General features: G+C 38.3%; 1 protein-coding gene across 18 annotated transcripts in view; it reads right to left on the bottom strand.

Annotated features, from left to right (window-relative positions):
- Window positions 1-21,484, bottom strand: part of RPAP2 (RNA polymerase II associated protein 2) — a 126,985-nt gene that overhangs the window by 56,587 nt on the left and 48,914 nt on the right. For 16 of the 18 annotated variants that reach the window (XM_044944693.2, XM_044944688.2, XM_006061340.4 and 13 more), the window contains one exon: window positions 20,061-20,129. In XM_044944693.2, the coding sequence (XP_044800628.1) occupies window positions 20,061-20,129 (69 nt within the window). Of the gene's footprint in view, window positions 1-11,661; window positions 11,789-13,329; window positions 16,414-20,060; window positions 20,130-21,484 lie in introns of those variants that run through there. The other 2 variants (XM_044944692.1, XM_044944691.2) reach the window with 2 other exon arrangements.

Genomic DNA, 21,484 nt, shown 5'->3' on the forward strand with positions numbered 1-21,484 from the left:
TTTCTATGTGATTCTAATGGACAACCAGTGTTTAGAACGAACCACAAGCTGGAATCAAGATTGCTGGGAGAAATATCAATAACCTCAGATATGCAGATGACACCACGCTTATGGCAGAAAGTGAAGAGGAACTAAAAAGCCTCTTGGTGAAAGTGAAAGAGGAGAGTGAAAAAGTTGGCTTAAAGCTCAATATTCAGAAAACGAAGATCATGGTTCTGGTCCCATTACTTCATGGCAAATAGATGGGGAAACAGTGGAAACAGTGCCAGACTTTATTTTTTTGGGCTCTAAAAACACTGCAGATGGTGATTGCAGCCATGAAATTAAAAGACGCTTACTCCTTGGAAGGAAAGTTATGACCAACCTAGATAGTATATTGAAAAGCAGAGACATTACTTTGCCAACAAAGGTCCGTCTAGTCAAGGCTATGGTTTTTCCAGTGGTCATGTATGGATGTGAGAGCCGGACTGTGAAGAAAGCTGAGCACCGAAGAACTGATGCTTTTGAACTGTGGTGTTGGAGAAGACTCTTGAGAGTCCCTTGGACTGCAAGGAGATCCAACCAGTCCATCCTAAAGGAGATCGGTCCTGGGTGTTCATTGGAAGGACTGATTCTAAAGCTGAAACTCCAGTACTTTGGCCACCTCATGCGAAGACTTGACTCATTGGAAAAGACTCTGATGTTGGGAGGGACTGGGGGCAGGAGGAGAAGGGGACGACAGAGGATCAGATGGCTGGATGGCATCACTGACTCAATGGATGTGAGTCTGAGTGAACTCCGGTGTTGGTGATGGACAGGGAGGCCTGGCGTGCTGCGATTCATGGGGTCGCAAAGAGTCGGACACACCTGAGTGACTGAACTGTTCAGTTCTGATCATTTGTTATGCTTGTTATCTACACTGCTGGAAGAAAATGAATAGCAAAGAAAATAAGATCTTTATATAGATACCTCTACCAAAGCAGAAGACAATACGGTCCAAAAGAAGGGTCTCACCTATAGGAATTTGTAAAAGGAAGATATTATTTGTACCTCTGGGGGCTTAAGAAAGACTTCTAAGGAGGTAGTGACATTAGAAGTGGGTCTTGAAGGCTAGGACAGGCAAACATGAAAAGGAAAGGCATTTTAAGCACAGGCCACAATGATACAAGCTAACAGAGAACACAAGGACACAAAAGAGAAATAAGTTGGGTAAGCAGGTTGGGGCTATATTAGGAGGGCTTTGAATCTCAAGCAAAATCACATGATAGGAAATGGGGGTGTCACTAGGTTTCTGAACAAAGGCCTGCCCTGATCAGAATTAAGCTTTAGTGAGATTACTTCTGTAGCTAGAGAAAGGATGGGCTTGTTTGAGGGAAGAGACACCTGGCCAGAGATCTGTTTAAGAAGGTTATGATTGCAGCAGTCCAGGCAAGTAATGAAAGCCTGATGTGGGTTGGCAGCAATGGGAAGGGAGAAAAACAAAGAAAGGATTTAACAATTGATTAGATATGGGAGATAAGGGCAAGAGAAGCACCAAAGCCAACTTCAGACTTCAATTCTGGGTAATTAGGAAGAGATCACCTAAATCTCAGATTTGAGAGAGTGAATTGCTTTAGTGATATCCAAATGGAGATCTCACTTCCCACAAATAAAATTTTGGTTTGCAACCTAGGAGAGACGTCAGAACTGAAGATGCAACTTTTGGGGAGGGACAAAAGAAACATTTCATTAGGACAACCGATTGTATTCCTAAGATGTCTCCCTTACCGGTTACCAATTATAACTGTCCTGATTTCTTGAACTAACCTTTCACCAGCACACTTCAGACTCTCTTGCATCCTTGTCTTAACTTTCCTATTCATCAAAACTACAAGCTGAGATCAGTGCTACATACTTGCTTTCTCCACACCTACAATAGGATAGCTGAAAAGTACTGGAGGGGAGGAGTGTGGGAGGAAGAAGGGAACTTCAAAAATTGATACCACTACAAATCCATAATCTCTGGCCTCCTCTGGGTTACTTGTCAGTTTTCTCTGGCACTTGGTTAGGTCCTTTTCTGGATACTCTCAATGACTGTAACCAATTTCTTTCACACCCTACTCAACCACCATCTCTTCAGTTTTAGAACCCAACATCATACTCATTGAAAACATCAACTTCATTGGAAAATGAAATTGTCAGGCATGATTTTAAAATCTCCCTTCTACTTACAAACTTACCTATATCCATACTCATTGTTTAGTCACTAAGTCCTGTCCAACTCTTTTGTGACCCCATGGACTACAGCCCACCAAGCTCCTCTGTCCATGGGATTTATTCTTATTTTCTTCTGGCCTCAGAAGATAACGTATCTCTCTATTTGACCATGATCTCACTTTTTTGATTTTGGGCTTCCCAGGCAGCACTAGTGGTATACAGAACCCACCTGCCAATGCAGGAGACACCAGAGACATGGGTTTGTTTCCTGGGTCAGGATGATCCCCTGGAGGAGGGCATGACAACCCACTTCAGTATTCCTGCCTGGAGAATCCCATGGACAGAGGAGCCTGGTGGACTACAGTCCATAGGGTTGCAGAGACTTGGACACAACTGAAATGACTTAGTGCACACTATTATATAAGCTTCCCTGGTGGCTCAGACGGTAAAGAATCTGCCTTCAATGCAGAAGACCCGGGTTTGATCCCTGTGTCGGGAAGATTCCCTGGAGAAGGGAATGGCTACCACTCCAGTATTCTTGTCTGGAGAATTCCATAGACAGAGGAGCCTGGTGGGCTACAGTTCATGGGGCACAAAGAGTCAGACATGACTGAACAACACTTTCACTTCTATGTGTCTCTTCTGGGACCCTGTTTCACCCTTATGTCTACCCCCCAACTCTGCCCTCAGCTTCAGATTCTTGTTAAAATTCTTCTCTGTACCCTACAAACATACTTCAGTATTTTATCCAAAACAGACTGTAACTGTTCAATTTCTTTCCTACTCTTATCAATTTTCTCAAAAGAGAAATCTGTATTTGCTAACTCCACTTCCTCTTGTTAACCTGTGATACTGAGTTTCATACGATTCTTCAAAATTACACAAAGTTTTTTTCTTTTCAAATGTGTATTTTCTTTCCCTTTGGGGAAAGAATACGTAACTTTATTTCTACTTTCAATGTGTTAATGTATCTCTCAATCAATAATGTGAGCTGTAGAGGGTTAGTGCATTTAGTTTTAGGCAGTTTGAGGAATTTTGGAGCATGTGAAAGTTGTATGAGTTAGTGTTTTGGATGAACAACATACTTCTCTGCACTGAAACCACAGGAATATGTGGCAGCTGCTTGATTCTTATGAAACATTTTTGCAGTGCGGCTGATTTGTCATGCATTGCAATGGAAAACCTCCACGTGACAAACAGCATCGTAGCGTAGAGAACTGAAAAACTCATTAGGAAGAAAATCAGTAAATAAAATCGTACAATTCAGTTACTATAACATGATTTTACCTCCACAGAAATTAGGGGCGTTTAAGCAGTTTGTAGCAGTTTCCTGAGTACTTTTGCTCCCATGTAATTTTCAGTATTAAGCTTTACGTATTTTGGTATGTCTCGTCTTTTAAGGCAGAGTATACTGAGCTTAAAAAGCAGACATTACTTTGCCAACAAAGGTCTGTTTAGTCAAAGCTAAGGTTTTTCCAGTAGTCATGTATGGATGTGAGAGCTGGACCATAAAGAAAGCTGAGCGCCAAAGAATCAATGCTTTTGAACTGTGGTGTTCGAGAAGACTCTTGAGAGTCTCTTGGACTGCAAGGAGATCAAACCAGTCAATCCTAAAGGAAATCAATACTGAGTCATTGGAAGGACTGATGCTGAAGCTGAAGCTCCAATACTTTGGCTACCTGATGTGAAGAACCGATTCTCTGGAAAAGACCGAAGGCAGGAGGAGAGGGTGACAACAGAGGATGAGATGGATGGATGGCATTACTGACTTGATGGGCATGAGTTTGAGCAAGCTCCAGGAGTTGGTGATGGACAGGGAAGCCTGGCATGCTACAGTCCATGGGGTTGCAAACAGTCAGACACAACTGAGCGACTGAACTGATACCCAAGCTGTTCCAGCATGACAAAGAGAAACTCATACTGCTCACTGAAAATGGGACTACACAATTAGCAATAGTGAGAACTAGAAAATAGTAATCTGCCTTTTACCCTTTGGCCTTTATAATCTGTTCTAAAACTTTGCAAAAATATCAATATTTAAACTAGGAATAAATCAGAAGCATTTTAATTTTGCCTGCAAGAATCATATGACTTTATTGTTATTGTTAACTAGAACTATCAGAATGAGCAAAGTCAGAGGCAGGAAGAATATTAAAAAGGTGTTAAGTCTCTATAATACACAATCTAAACGGAAGTGTTTAAAGACAACAGAGAAAAAAACACCTTGGGCAGTTAGGTTTCTTGAATTTAAGAAGCACTCAATATACCTGGGAATGAAATTTTTTCCCCTTATAATTTTCATGCAAGTTTGTAAGACTAGTTAATAAAAACATATTCAGTAAGACTAGTTAAAGAAGAGTCTGCCTCTAGAGTGAATTTTTCCATTAAGATCCATTAATATTTGATAAATGCTTCCAATTCAACGAACAAATACCAACATGTAAAACATTTAAAGAATTCTCCAGAAATGTGTCTGTGATGCATCAGATAAATAAAAGATTTAGTGCTATATCTACATAGTTGGTGATTGACTGCTCTATAAGCAATTCTTCTATTTATCAGTCCACAGAACATGAAAGACTAAGTCCATCGAAATCAGAGAAAAGCAATATTCAAAGTTTTAAATCAAAGATATTAAAAATTAAAATGTTTACTAATTTTATAATTGTATGAGTTAAAAGATAATCTCCCAGTCAGATGTCTAGTTTTGTTTTTCATTAATTTTTAAAAGGTTTTATAAATATCTCTTTGCAAAAAAGCTATGCTAGGTTTGGTTAAAAGTAGCAACTGTTTTTAGGCTATTTACATCCTTATCAGACAATATTCATCCTGGAAAATATGAATCATTATCAAGACAAAAGTTACAGTCCTTCTTTTAACTCATGATAGTAAGCAACTATTTTCATTTTTTCCTGTGCAATTTTACCAGTGCTACCAATTCTGTTTTGAAGTTCATAATATCAACAATAATTTAATCAAGTTTTCCCTGTCCATTCACTCATTTGATTTATTCCACAAATACTAACTCAGTGTTTACTAAGTGCTAGACTGAGTGTTTGGCTCTAGGGAGACAAAAGTAATCCAGATAATGTGCTTGGTTGCATGGAGATTTGGAGAAGGAAATGGCAACACACTCCAGTGTTCTTGCCTGGAGAATCCCAGGGACGGGGGAGCCTGGTGGGCTGCTGTCTATGGGGTCGCAGAGAGTTGGACACGACTGAAGCGACTTAGCAGCAGCAGCAGAGAGACTGTTTTGGTAAGAAAACAGTTTCAAATCTGCCTCTCTTACTGTAGTCATCTTTACTGGTTTAGTGTTGTTTATACATTGTCCAAACACAATTTTTGGATGACTGGAAAGTCTCTTAATCTTATGTAGAAACTGTGTATATTTTTTGGTGAAGTATGTGTATATGTCCCTAAGACTGACTTATGGATTATTAAAGACAAGAAGGCAGAGAAGCTAAAAGAGCACAAAATATGAAAGAAAAAAGGAAGTTAGACACCAGAATTAAACACAGTGGCTGTATGGATCAAACTCAGAAATACTGCCCTAAGTTAATTTTCCTAAAGCATATCATTAACCTGTAGTGGAGGGGGATAAGAATAAACTAGAACAAGTAATGAAATGATAATAAGATGGGTTTTTCGAAGAAGCAATATACAAGACTTGGTTCATTCACTTCTGAAATTAAGTATGAGGGGCAAAATGTTACCAAACAACACCGACATTCAAGGCAAGGAGAAAGGCGGAGGAAAGCAGGAAAGATGAAAAAACTGGGAATGTCATCAAAGGCATATTTGCCTATTACTTTTTCTAGGAAAAGTAATATTTGCCTATTACTTCATCAGCGTAAGAATTCATCAGTTACACTGTTTTTTCAATACTCCCAATCCCACTTGTCTGACATCTCCTCTTTTGTTGCCAAATGCTCAAGCCTCCATTATTCTGAAAAGTGTTCTGAAGATTTACCATATCCTACTGGATTATAATCCCTCTCCTCTTTCCTCTTATGCCAACCATATGAAGAGTGGTCAACGTTTGCTGTGTCTAGTATCTTTATAACCGTCTACTAGAGCAGCCCTTGCAATCAGGTCTCAATCATCATTCTATGTAAACTGCTTCCTGGAAGGTCACCCACAACCACAATTGACCAAACCATAGTGTTTATTCAGTCCTTGTCTTTGTTCAGCAAAGGATAACTGCTTGATTTTTCAGGAAGGTAGTTACCACCTCTTTCTTGAACCTCAAACCCACTTTGGATTCCTTGTCAGTATTCTAAGGAACACTGGGCAGTGGAAAGGGCACATATTTTGAAATCAAAATCCCAGATGTGACCTTGGACAAAGTGCTTGTCTTCCTAGTCTCTTTCTTTTCTCTGGAAGTGGGACACCACCACTGACCTCACTGAACTGTGAGGATCAAATGAAATAATATAAAGAATCTAGCATGATTACACACAGCTGGTGTTCAAAAAATTATTTGTTCTTCCCCCTTTCTGCTTTCTTCTGTATTGCTCAGGCAGCCTTGGCATAGATGCAGCTCTGTTTCACTGCATTTAATACTCTCAACCAGGCCTTCTCACTCATCTCCATAATGACTATAATTTTTCTTATCATTTGGTAGCTGGCAATGGCACCCCACCCCAGTACTTTTGCCTGGAAAATCCCATGGACAGAGAAGCCTGGTAGGCTGCAGTCCATGGGGTCACTAGAGTCGGACACAACTGAGCGACTTCCCTTTCACTTTTCACTTTCATGCATTGGAGAAGGAAATGGCAACCCACTCCAGTGTTCTTGCCTGGAGGATCCCAGGGACGGGGAAGCCTGGTGGGCTGCAATCTATGGGGTCACACAGAGTCGGACACGACTGAAGCGACTTAGCAGCCGCAGCAGCAGTCTACCTTTTCAACTGCCTTAACCCTAAATCTTTTTAATACATTGTCTAGGTTTGTCATAGCTTTCCTTCCAAGGAGCAAGTACCTTTTTATTTTTGCAGCTGCAGTCACTGTCCACAGTGATTTTGGAGCCCAAGAAGATAAAGTGTCACTGTTTTCTTTTCCCCCCATCTATTTGCCATGAAATGATGGGACCAGATGCCATGATCTTTGTTTTTCGAATGTTGAGTTTTAAGCCAGCTTTTTCACTCTCCTCTTTGGCCCTCATCAAGAGGCTCTTTAGTTCCTCTTCACTTTCTGCCATTGGAATGGTATCATTTGCACATCTGAGGTTGTTGATATTTCTCCTGGCAATCTTGATTCCAGCTTGTGATTCATTCAACCTGGCATTTTACATGATGTACTCTTACAGAAGTTAGTAAGCAGGCTGACACCATACAGCCTTTATGTACTACCAGTTTTGAATCAGTCCATTGTTCTACGTCTGGTTCTAACTGTTGCTTCTTACTTGCATATACGTTTATCAGGAGGCAGATAAGGTGGTCTGGTATTCCTATCTCTTTAATTTTCCAGTTTGTTGTGATCTACACAAAGACTTTATTTAGTGTAGTCAACAAAGCAGATTTTTTTCTGGAATTCCCTTGCTTTTTCCATGATCCAACAGATGTTGGCAATTTGGTCTCTAGTTCCTTTGATCTTCTATATCTAGCTTGAAGATCAGGAGTTCTCAGTCCACTGTTGAAGCCTAGCTTGAAGGATTTCAAGCATAACCTTGCTGGCATGTGAAATGGGTATAACTGTGTGGTAGTTTGAACATTCTTTGGCATTGCCTTTCTTTGGGATTGGAATGAAAACTGACCTTTTCCAATCCTGTGGCCACTGCTGAGTTTTCCAAATTTGCTGGCATATTGAATACATCACTGTTAACACCATCACCTTTTAGGATTTTAAACAGCTCAGTTCTGAATTCCATCACCTCCACTAGCTTTGTTTGTAGTAATGCTTCCTAAGGTCCACTTGACTTCACACTCTAGGATGTCCGGCTCTAGGTGAGTGACCATAGCCATCATAGTTATCTGGATCATTAAGGCCTTTTTTGTACAGTTCTCCTGTGTATTCTTGCCACCTCTTTTTAATTTTTTCTGCTTCTGTCAGGTCCTTGCCAGTTTAGTCCTTTTTTATGCCCATCTTTCATGAAATGTTCCCTTGGTCTCTCCAATTTTCTCGAGTAGACCTCTAGTCTTTCCCATTCTAATGTTTTCCTCTACTTCTTTGCATTGTTCATTTAAGAAGATTTTCTTCTCTCTCCTTGCTATTCTCTGGAACTCTGCATTCAGTTGGGAGGCATATCTTTCCCCTTCTGATTTGCCTTTAGCTTCTCTTCTCAGCTATTTGTAAGGCCTCCTCAGACAACCATTTCACCTTTTTGCATTTCTTTTTCTTGGGGATGGCTTTGGTCACTGCCTCCTGTACAGTGTTATGAACCTCTGTTCATAGTTCTTCAGGCACTCTGTCTACCAGATCTAGTCTCTTGAATCTATTTGTCACCTCCACTGTATAATCAATCGTAAGGGATTTGATTTAGGTCATACCTGAATGGTCTGGTGGTTTTCCTTACTTTCTTTGATTTAAGCCTGAATTTTGCAATAAGGAACTCATGATCTGAGCCACAGTCAGCAGACTGTATAGAGCTTCTCCATCTTTGGTTGCAAAGTACATAATCAGTCTGATTTTGGTATTGACTGTCTGGTGATATCCATGTGTAGAGTCATCTTTAAAAATTTTTTTTTCATTTATTTTTTAATTGAAGGATAATTGCTTTACATAGAGTCATCTCTTGTGTTGCTGGAAGAGGGTGTTTGCTATGACCAGTGTGTTCTCTTGGCATAATTCTGTTAGCCTTTGCCCTGCTTCATTTTGCACAAACCTAGACAGTATACTAAAAAGCAGAGATATCATTTTGTCAATAAAGGTCTGTATAGTCAAAGCTATGGTTTTTCCAGTAGTCATGTATGGACGTGAGAGTTGGACCATAGAGAAGGCTGAGTGCCAAAGAACTGATGCTTTCGCTTTCTGGTGCTGGAGAAAAGTTTAAGAATCCCTTGGACTGCAAGAAAATCAAACCAGTCAATCCTGAAGGAAATCAATCCTGAATATTCACTGGAAGGACTGATGCTGAGGCTCCAATACTTTGGCCACCTGATGTGAAAAGCCAACTCACTGGAAAAGACCCTGATGCAGGGGAAGATTAAAGGTAGGAGGAGAAGGGGGCAACAGAGGACGGAATGTTTGGATAGTATCACCAACTCAACGGACATGAGTTTGAGCAAACTCCAGGAGATAGTGAAGGACAGGGAAACCTGCCATGCTGCAGTCCATGGGGTTGCAAAAAGTCGGACATGACTTAACAACTGGACAAGAACCACCACCTTAAATATGCCTGAATAGGAATACATTCAGTGCTTGGAGAACAGGTTAAATCAAATCTAGTAACTACTTCAGTTAGTTCCTCATACTCTCTTCTCTAAAAGAACCAGTATTTTTCCCCGTTATCTGTCTTAATTTTGTGAAATCATGTTTGTCCCCCCTTTATCTCCATTGCTAAACTTTGTATCTGGAGCTGTAATGTCTCTCATTTCATTTTCATTGTGATCATTTTATTTCACTGACTCAGTGTTCTTTGGTTAACTAGGCTGTTACTAGTGGAGGACTTGAGAAAATCAATTTCATCAATGCTGTGGGCAAGAATCAGAATGCTAGGGATCAATGAAAAGCACTGGAATCACTGACAGCAGACTAGCTCCTTCAAGACGCCCGGCAAGTGAAAGGATGACAGTCTGGGAAGCTCAGTAAGGTTGTGGAGGAAGGATAGGTATTTTTTCTTTTCTGTTTTTTAAACTTTAAAAAATGAATAAGCAGTTGTAGGCAGAAGGGAAGCAACTTGGGAGGCAGGAAGGAAAGAGTCAACCAAAAGTCAGAAATGATTGATTCCTAATAATTCATTCTTTTATTCACCGTTAGGTATTTATTTTAAATCTGTGATGCTAAAGTGCAGGGCATATAATGGTGCATAAAATCATAGATAGAACTTGCCCCTAAAATCTTCAAGTTTTTTTTTTTTTTTGGCTGTGCATGTAGGATATCAGTTCTCTGACCAGGGATCTAACTCACACATCCCCTGCATTGGAAGTGGGGAGTCTTAATACTGGACTGCCAGGGAAGTCCTAAAATCTTCAATTTGAGTGAGACAGATATTAATCAAGTAATATCAAGTATATTGAATCATACAATTCAATATAAAACTGAAAACAGGGCAAGTGCTAGGAAAGATAAGTACATGGTGTTGTGGCCTATTATAAAGTGTTTTGACCTACTCAGGGAAGTCCAGGAAACGTTTTTTTGAGGAAGGAACACTTCCTCAAGTTCTGAGAGATGAGGGGGAATTAACCAAAGGAATAGGAGTGGGAAGAACATTCTAGATAAAGGGAACCACCTGGGTCCTGTGGCGAGAGCAAAGACGATGAGAAGGGCTGGAGTGGCAGGAACGAGAACAAGGCAGGGTGGTATAAGCTGAGGCTGAGCCACACAGGGCCACAATGACAGCAAGTGGAGGCCGTGGAGGGACTGGTGTGAGGTGGAAGACAGGACAGATGGGACTCCAGTAAGACTGATCTCCCTAAAGCACTGGTTTCAGGAGGGTACTCTGCTCAAAACTTCAGTGACTTTCACTGTCCACTAAAATAAGTTTCCTTGCCGTTAAAGGCTCTATCTCTACTATACACCTAACTTTCCAACAACTCTTTCCAGTTCCAGCTATCTTTACTCGTCACTACATCTCTTGTCTGCTTTTTTCATTATACAGGTACTTCCTAGAATGCTCTCAACCTTTCATTTCTATTTCTTGAAACCCTTTCTCTTTTTGGGGCCTATCAAAAATCCCACTTCTGTGAAATCTTTTTTGATCTTCCTAGTAGAGCTATTTTGCTGCTTTGAAGTCCCACGAGTCTGTGTTTCTTTCTTGCCTGTCGTTACCTGTGAACATACAGTTCTCTCCCTTTCCTCAGCAGTCTTGGAGGGCAGGGTCTTTGTCTTTGTTTAATCTCTGTATTCCCCATAATCTTACTGACAGCAGCTGCTCAATAAACAATTTAAAGTCATATTTCTAATATTTGAAAACATTTCCATTATTGTGTAGATGCCAGCCTCTACACAGATTCACAGTTCTGATGCTGTAATAAAGTGTGAGTCTCATCCTTTCTGGTATAATATGGGCTCTTATGCTGGTTTTTATGGCACGATATTAAAAACATGAAAAAAAGTCCTAACAATCAGGGACTCTTTAGACTAAAAATCAGGGCAACAGGCAAGGTAGCTTATCAGTCCTTTAGCTAACAATCAGATGGTACTATCTGAGATGAAACACAGACTACCATACCTAGTTCAAAGAAGTTCTATCAATGAATGGCTGGGATCTTTTCATCAATGAAAGGGGGCGGGGGAAGCATTATTCTAGAACTACTTTAAAAAATGTCCGTAAATGTCATCTGAACAAAGAATCAGAAACATTTTGAAATTTAAAAAATCAACTTACACATTCTACTTTGCTCTTCACCGCCTTTGGTATAATGCTGAGGTACTAACTCACTTCACTGTTCCCTTTAGCATCCAGAGCAGCTTCCTCATCTTTGATGTGGAGAGCAATATGTCATCAGCAAGGTCTACAGTAGAAAGAGACTAAAGGAATCTTAGGGGTATTCATCCCATTTACTTAAATGAGCACTCTGTACTCTTTCCACAGAAGGAATGGCTAGCAGTATTAATGTATTTCTTGCCAAGCTTAAGGACTAAGATACCAAACAAAGCAGTAACACCTGGACAGTGTCTCCATGACTATCAGCACAGTTACATTGTTTCCTATGCGCAAATAATCATCTTCATTGTCTCCTTCAGTAGCCTTTGACATACTGCATTAAAACAGTTTCTTATTTATAAGATGTCATAGTTGAATTCACACTGCCAAGTTAATTTAACCAGGATTTAGTCCCCCTCTTATTACTAACAAGACCAAAAAAATGCACAATGAAGTTAAGAAACTTGTGCAAGGCTGAACTGCTAATGCAAGGTAAAAATTAAGATATAATCCAGAATGAGACTGAACTTAGGGTTTTTAAGAACCCTTGCACAGTTAAAGGTGGTCTTTGGGGTAAGGGAATTACATTTACAAAAATATAATACTTAATAATAATTTACATAAATTTCATTTTATCCAAGGCACAAATCTATAGTCTCACAATTTGAAAAACCAAAAGGCATGTGAGGTTATTACTATTAAGGACTTCTGAAAGAAGAGCATACCATGAAGAAGTATATTATTATGAACTTTCTATTTCAGAACTACTATCTGGAAAACTGAGATAAAAACTTTGTTATAAAAGACCATGACAGCCAAATAAAATAAAATGTTTTTCTTCTAACAGATGGTTTATGTCCTGATAATGTTTGCATTTAATACTTTGGGATTACCTATTAATAAGGAAGCAGGGATGCTTTCCATTGATATTTATAATTCAAAAGAAACAAGTTCTTTGTAGCTCACCTAGTAGTGATATATTACACGTTGGTTTGCTTAAAGGGCTGGGCTATCATGAGTTTAAACTTTATATCTAAATCCTGTTTGTGACAGCTCTATAGAGCAGCTTTGGAGATGTGTTAGAAAAACTTTTCTTCATAATTATTGCTATGAAACAGTTCTCTCAGAATAGTGGCTACAACTTTTTCAGTGCTCTAAGACAGAAATGGAACCCACCAGCAGTGTCCACAATGATTATCACACTCTTACGGTACAGAACCCCGAGGCTACGGGTAACAGTGCCCTTAATTAAGCCTCATGCTTCCTGGCCTCCCCTGGCTATGCTCTCAGTGCACTCCGTCAGGCTGTGAAGATGTCAAGAGCAAGCAGGGAGGGAGACTGACTTCTCAAGTCGAGGTGTGACTGGTAAGGGCCAGGTGCTGCCTGCTACGGCTGTCCCCCTGCTGTCACTGTGCTGCCTGGGAAGGGGAGGCTGTGGAGACATCTTTTTGCCGAAGACCCTTGGGGACTTTAATATGTATTCTGGCCCAAGGTTGGGGACTCTTAGCTACTTATGGATTAAAAAACCAACACTATAAAATTGCCAAAAATTTGAGAACTTCTGAGGGGAAAAAAAAATTAGTGAAGAAAGTAGGCTTTTGTTAAAAATTTAAAGAAGTATTATTTTTCCTTTAGAAAATATCTGGGTTCCCACACAGCCTGGTGGCTGAGGATAAAGTTACTTCAATGAAAAAATATTATATTTTTCTTATAAGTCAGCCATACATATAGGGGGCTTAGGAATAATCTAATTATTATTTAATACTCAGTAAACAGGTACTTTAGGACTTCCCTGGTGGCTTTACTTAAACTTCACAATGATGGGTGTGTGAGGGGGCTCATTTTGCATATGTAGTAGAAATTCCTAGAACATAAAAAATTGATGTTACAGGTCCATGAAGGTCTAAATTTAATCAGAACAAGCATATTTAAAGTTTGAAAAACTACAAACATAAGCCTGGTGGGGCTGCTGGGTATGAGGCAGTTCAATCTATAGCGTCTTCACAAAGTTCCCATGGAAATTTACAACAGTGCACTTATTGTGGAATACAGTTTGGCAGTTCCTCAGATAAATACAGAGTTATCACATGACCCACTAATTCCACTAAGAGAATCAAAAACTTATGTTCTCACAAAAACTTACACACAAATGTTCCTAAGAACCAAAGAATGGAAATAACCCAGATGTCCATTAACTGATAAACGGATAAATAAAATGTGGTATATCCATACAATGGAATATTACTCAGCCATAAAAAGGAACGGAGTGCTGTTACACGCTGCAACATGAAGTCAACCCAGAATACATTAAGTGAGAGACGCCAGACACAAAAGCCACATATTATACGATTCCATCCATATGAAATGTTCAGAATAGGTAAATCCAGAGAGACAGAAAGTAGACTAGTGATTGCCAGGGGATGGAGGAAGGGAGGACTGGGACTAAGATCATGCATATGAAGATAATGTGGGGATGGTGAGGTGTTCTGGAGTGAGACAGCGGTGGCAGCTGCTGTACACTCACCGCAGAACAGTGAGCGCTGAAGACCCGTGACCTGTGCACTAAAATACTGTATTTTGTCATATGAACTGTATCTCAATAAAATTCAATTAAATATAAAATCTGTAATTATAAGGAAACAAAATTATTTCAGTGATCTGCTATTATGGTCTCAAATACTGAAAAATATATTGGGAATATTGAGAAAGGCTTTCGAATACTTCTGAGAACCAATAAATTTCTAAGGAACCGTATCTTCATTTTTCATGGTGTGCTCACAAATTTCTCTAAGGAAATTAGTGATGGGCGCACTATAAAAAACAATCTGCTGAAGCAAAAAGCTGTAGTCACATCTTTCTGTTCATGCCTAGTACCCTAGGGAAGTGGCTCTCCTGAGTGTCTATCTGTATGATGGTTACCTAAAGTGGCTGCCCACATCCAGTGAAGGCTTTTGTTTAGTGATCATGGTCAAGTTGAGCTTATTTAAATACCATTTCCCAGGACTTACATGCTACTCCCAGAACGACGGGAATACTCAAAGCTTTTAGGGGGAATAAACTATTGCGTGGTCTGTGTCTAGGAAGTGGGCCACAGTTCACTGGAAACAGACAGTTCAGATAAATAAAATGAAAGCAGACATTTTTGGAGATGATCTTGAAAGCTTTCCATTAGAGAACATCAAGGGCATAAAACTAGGAATAGCATATATCCATGTTAGACTACCACAAGTCACTTTCTACCCTCCATTCTTTCTAAGCAGTACAATGTAACTAAGTATTTACTTACTTCTTCCTTCATTAGATAACCAAATCATTCCCATGGAACACAATAACACCTTTCTCTAGCTATCCACTAAGAGACATTTGACTCCTGTGCTACAGTTAGCTATAAATCATCACATTACATAAGCAGTGGTCTTTCTACAAAGGTTCCACATTAAACTCTGGTGAAAAAATGACATTTTAGATACAAGAAGTTATTGAAGAAACTGATTCCCACTTCTGGCACAAGTGCTGCACATAAAGGAACTCAAGCTAATCAATTTGTTTCTTCATAGCCTCCTATACTGTTTCTTTTTGGCGGCCAGACTTGGTCTGGACTGTTCTCTAGATTTCTCAGCTTTCCTAACATTTGCATGTTACAGGTTCAAGTATAATGACAGAGGTCAAAGAAGACTGGGAAGACTAAGACCAAAGGGAAGAGAGGAAGGAGGAAAAGGACTGAGCTGAGGGGGTGTGTCCTACAGCTATAAAATCTCAAAATACCAGTCAAAATCTTCTCAAAGAAATTACTCTGAAAACCATGACCATGATAAACAGTGATTCTTCAGTTTCTGTTTCCCTATACTGAGGACAGATGAGAATATGAGGAATATAAAAACCAATATATGTTACACTATGAGAAGGCATCAGAAAACAAGCACACTTTAGTGTAATTTATTGTGCCGGATCAGACAGTAAAGAGTCTGCCTGCAGTGTGGGAGACCCAGGTTTGATCCCTGGGTTGGGAAGATACCCTGGAGAAGGAAATGGCAACCCACTCCAGAATTCTTGCCTGGAAAATCCCATGGATGGAGGAGCCTGGCAGGCTACAGTCCATGGGGTCGCAAAGAGTCTGACATGACTGAGCGAGTTCACTTATTGTGCTTTCTAATCTGATGTATAAACAACACTGAAATATACAAATACATTAACAAGTTTTACACAATAGCACATTTAGGTACTAAAACATTTACAGGAGACTCTATACTTACATCCATTTTTATGAAAATCATGCATCAGGACTGTGGAAAGAGCCTAATATCTTTACTAGAGCATACTGATGTGAGAAAATCAGATTCAACTTCATATTATTCAACATATAATCTGTAATCATCAAGTACTAATAAAATTCAACAAAGACAAAGTTATTATAGCTAAGAGCTTAAGCAACAACACCAACTACTAGGTTATTTTATTGCAATTCTAATCAGTTATTTAAAAAAAATATTAGTGTTAATCATCACTGTAAGTTCTTCTATGTGTAAGGAGTTCTTGTGAACTTATCTTTGTTAATTATAACATTTATTAAATAAAAATGTGAGTAGCAAAGGCACATTAATTCCTTCATTGTTAAATAAACGTATACTGCTCCAGTGTTCTTGCCTGGAGAATCCCAGGGACGGGGGAACCTGGTTGGCTGCTGTCTATGGGGTCACACCGAGTCGGACACGACTGAAACGACATAGCAGCAGCAGCAGCTTAAGCTTTAAAGGGTTTTTCAGTGGGCTTTCGGTAAGGCGGCCAAACTTATACTATGAATACATAGTATAAGTATCAATAAATGTTGCAGTCGTACTGGCCATTCCATTTCTCACTATGGAATTAGTGAGAAATCTAAATGAACAGAGGACCAATTGATCAAGAATATCAATTTGATTTCATCAACTTCTTTGAGATTATATGGGTATAAAGTTCCCATCAGTACACACTGATAAAGTACATATTGTGGTTCAAATTTTTAAAATGTTAATGTTTGTGAAAGTTCAAGGGAAGTTACCAGGAAAAGATGGTTTGCTACAGACACACCTTATTTATTCTTAAGAAAACAGATGTGAAAATTCAGGACCCAGCTTTCTTGTCTGGACTATCATGTTTTGCTTAAAATGTTGATTTTCCCTTCTAACAAGAGTTAGATTTGAGCCATTTATTTTACTATACATGTGTATAGGTATCCTTTTCTAAGTGCTTCTCATGAGGAATTCTGAAAACAGCTTTCATGCATTAAACTAATGCTAAAAAAATAAAAATTTGCAATATTCACAAAGAATAGTACCATTGTTATAATACTACTAAACATATTATCTTACTATATTCATCTTCAGTGTCTACAACTACCATTCAGGACCTTCTTCCTAGCTATTAAGACTTCTAAGAAGTCCACTTAATATGAATTTCAGAAATGTCTACAATGACTTTAAAAATTCCATTGGCAATTTGAGAGTAGATGCAAAGATTTTCTGAATCATAGGATAATTAAATGAATAAAAGGTAAATCCCATGTATGCCTATGCTCAATCTTAGTGGCAATAAAAGACTGAATGGTGAGCTACTATTTTACAAATATGTGTTTACCTTCTTTCTTTTTATATGTACATGCCTCTTGGAATGTGTGAAGTCTCCATATTTTCCCTGGATTTAAGGTTGTTTATCTAATGCTAGCCCTCACATCTGCTTTTTCTTTCCCCAATGACAATAATGTCTTCCCAAAAAAGTAACTGTGGGGCTTCCCTGGTGATTCAGTGGTATACAATCCGCCTGCCAATGCAGGAGACGTGGGTTCGATTCCTGATCCAGGAAGATCCCATATGCCACAGAGCAACTAAGCCCGAGTGTCACAACTACTAAGCCTGTACTTGGCAACAAGAGAAGCCACCGCAATGAAAAGCCTACACACTGCAACTCGAGAGCAGCCCGTCTGCCATAACTAGAGAAAAGCCTGCTGCAACAAATACCAGCACAGCCAAAAGTAAATAAAACTGTATGTATAAAAAAAGTGGGAACCGGAAGTGGGAGGAAAGAAGAGTGCAAATATATATTAAAGTATAATTACACTTGACAGAAGCCAGTGGATGGGTTTTAATATGATGGCTGTGTATTTTCATTTTACTCCCATCTCATATGGTAATATTTACTGTAAAATGATGACGAAAGGACAGGCTAAGAAGGAAAAGGGCTATCAACTGAGCCATAGATTCCCTAGGGGGCAGAAATATGAAAAGCTAAAGGAAATTTGCTGAGAAATGAGGAAGTAAGAAATAAAACAGTATGGGGACAGAAGTCTTAAGAGAACAAATGACGAAAAACTAAGGAGATTCAGTTAGGGAAGATAAAGAATGTTCAAGAGGGCCTATAGTAAAAGTTATGAGAAAATTATCAGAAAATGAGATTTGAAAGGCGAAAACAAGATTTGAAAGGCAAAAACAAAGAAGTATCAGCTAACTTTGTGTCTACAAGTGACTAAAGATTTTAAAAGAAGCCAAAAGGGCCCTAACTGGAAAGGTTTTTAGTTGTCAAGGGCTCAAAAGTACCAAAGACTAGAGAAAGATGCGTATATCTAACTAACTGTAGGGCTTAGGGAATAATATAAGAGAATTCAAGGTGAATGACAAAAGCAAAGTGTTCACTGCTACAACCTTAAGCTAGACTGCATAAATGTGAAATATGCAATACACCTTAAGATGTGCACAGTTTTGTTTCTTCAATTAAATTACTATTTTCATGGGTCAGCGACCCTTGAAATCCCTACACTAAATCCAAAGTGAGAGAAGGCAAATAGTATTAATACATAAAAGAACAGCAAAGCTTTTAGTGTTCTGGGCAACATGGGTGCTTCTATTAAAATAAAATTACTTTTATATGAAATAATCATACGCAGTTTCGATGGTAGCTTTAAAATTTCATTTTCCATACTATTTTTTGTTCCTTGTTATACATTTTGGAGAAGATCTGGCAAGAGTTTGATACAAAAAGAAGTAGGATCTAACATGCATCCTCAGTAAGCAGCTGCTCATTAAGATAATACTTCCAGTCACTGGCTTAGAAAGCAAGATTCTGAGATTACTTCTAAGCCTTGGGCCTCTGACTTGTCAACCAAAAAAGTTACTTCCCCTTTAGTGTAATGAATTGCAGAAGTACAGTTAAACAGTTATCTATGAGGGTTTATTAGCAGGCATAGGATATGGTGGGTGAGCAGAGATACTTTTTTTTTTTGCCAGTGAGCAAAATATTTACAAATTTCATAAAATGGAAACAACTTTCTAAAAAATTAATAAGATCTGTTTCACAAATTACCAATTCAACTGGAACACTGAATAGTAAAAATGACAAAAGATTTGTTCTTATGGTTGATAAAAAATTTATGTCAGGGCATTCAAGTAAAGTTATTTTCTGTGTTCTGATTTAATGAATCATGTGAGTTGTATCTCGTTGGGTGACACAGATGCTGGCTCAGTGAAGCCTACTCTAATGCTTCCCAGCACAGCCTTCCTTGGGACAGTGAAGCCAGAATAATATGTCAGACTGAAGTAATATCAAAGAAAGAAATGTAGGGCTGGAGATGCTATGAGGTTGGCTCATAACACTTCTTGACCTGTGAGTGTCCAGTAAGTATTCAATGTCCTATGGGCTTCAATGAACTAACAAGCATCAAGTAATAACAATAATGCAGTAATGAATGGTCTTCAAAAGAAGACTTTTGCAATTCAAGCTGAAAAACACTACACTTACGAGATGGTTTTAACTCTATTCAAAGACAGCCTTAGAGACCACTAGTGATTTCTTAAGAGGTGAACGAGTATTAAATGTTTTATATATGCTTGTGTAGTATCTACTTTAGTTCCTTTAAATCTGTTTGATTTTACATTGATTTTGAAAACAAAACTTTTCTGATGATATTAATAATAAGAACCATGATGAAAAATAAAATAGCATTAGCTATATTGGTAAAAATATAGATGTAAAATAATGAGGCCATTTAACATTAATAAAATAAATGCACTGTTAAAAATGAAATTAATGGACTAGCCTGAGTATATCCCACATGGAGGTGTTTTTTTCTTTCAAGTGATTACAAATAATATTTGAGAAAAAAAATGCCCTGAGAAGAAAAGATAGTTAAACATATAAAGAGAACGACAACAGCTTATCAAAATACAGCGTTATCACTTTACATGAAAGTTATTCTATCATAAGGAAAATTGGTGCAAAATAAAGGTATATTTTCCAAAGAAGTTTAGAAAACTAATGAATTAACTCTGTTTTTCCCTAGTCAAATTCTTCATATTTAGTATTTAGAATTAAAAATCTGAAAGAGTACTTACATTGACAGCAACACCAAAGCAATTAAGGTCCACTCTGCAGGTTTATGTATAATATTTCTATTTGTTAATCTGAAAGACAGGTAAAATTTACCAAAAGATTGTTACAGTTAAATACATAAACTTGCTATTTTTAGATAAACTCAGTTTTATGATATCATGTGTTAAAGGACACTTTTTTAATCCTTGTTATATTTGATGGAAAAGAGTCAACAGTATAATAATGTGGCTTGATATTCAGAAGGAAGTGTTCTAGCCTCACATTTATATATTTATAACAATACCACTGTTAGACAAGATGGGGATATAGGAACAATATGGGGAACTAAACTGAATGGTTTATTAAAACACATGAACACAGACACGCCTCCTAACCGTATCTTTTGTTTTTCCCTAATCAAATGTTTTATTAAAACTGACAAGGTAAGCAATTTCTGATTTTAATTCAGCTTTTGCTAGGTTGGCAGCAGGCAATTAAGGAATGTCATAATCCATAATTTTCAGAAGTCAGAGTTGACTTGATAAATTTTAAGACTAGGTATCTTTATTCAAGAAAAGTTTTAAAAAATCAGAAGTAAAATCTATCACTTAGCAGTTGATGACAATAAAGTACATTGTAGTTATCTTATTTCTCAGAAAACTTTTAGAAGGATCACTCTAAATAAAAAAATGATATAAGCTGATAAAAAGCAGCCAAAAATATCTGATAAAGGATTGTTATCCAAAATATCAAAGAAATCTTAAAACTTAACAATGAGAAAACAAAATGCGCAATTAAAAAATGGGTCCAAGACCTCAAGAGACATTTCATTAACAAACCTGTACAGGGACTTCCCTGGTGGCACAATGAAATGAGAATCTGCTGCCAATGCAGGGGACACGGGTTTGATCCCTGGTCCGAGAAGATTCCATATGCTGTGGGGCAACTAAGCCCATGTGCCCCAACTACTAAGCCTGCGCTCTAAACCCGAGAGCCACAACTACTGAGTCCTTGTGCTGCAACCAGTGAAGCCCATGTGACTAGAGCCTGTGCTCCCTCCATGATAAGACCCAGCACAGCCAAAAACAGCTAACTAAATACAATTTTATATATATATATATATAAAGAAGATACATGGGGGTTGGGGTGGGAAGCACAAGAGGAAGGGGAAACATGTTTACTTATGGCTGATTCCTGTTATATGGCAGAAACCAACACAACATTGTAAAGCAATTATCCTCTAATTAAAAATAAATTAAAAAAAAAGATGGCAAATAAGCATATGAAAAGATGCTCTACATCATATGTCATCAGGGAGGTGGAAATTAAAACAATGAGATGCACTACACTTTTAGAATTGCCAAAATCCTGATAATCAACAAAATCAAATGCTGGCAAGGATGTCAAGTAAGAACTCTCATTTAATGCTGGTGGGAAAAAAATGGCA

The sequence above is a fragment of the Bubalus bubalis genome, chromosome 6 (genome assembly GCF_019923935.1).
Source record: "Bubalus bubalis isolate 160015118507 breed Murrah chromosome 6, NDDB_SH_1, whole genome shotgun sequence".
NCBI lineage: Eukaryota > Metazoa > Chordata > Mammalia > Artiodactyla > Bovidae > Bubalus > Bubalus bubalis.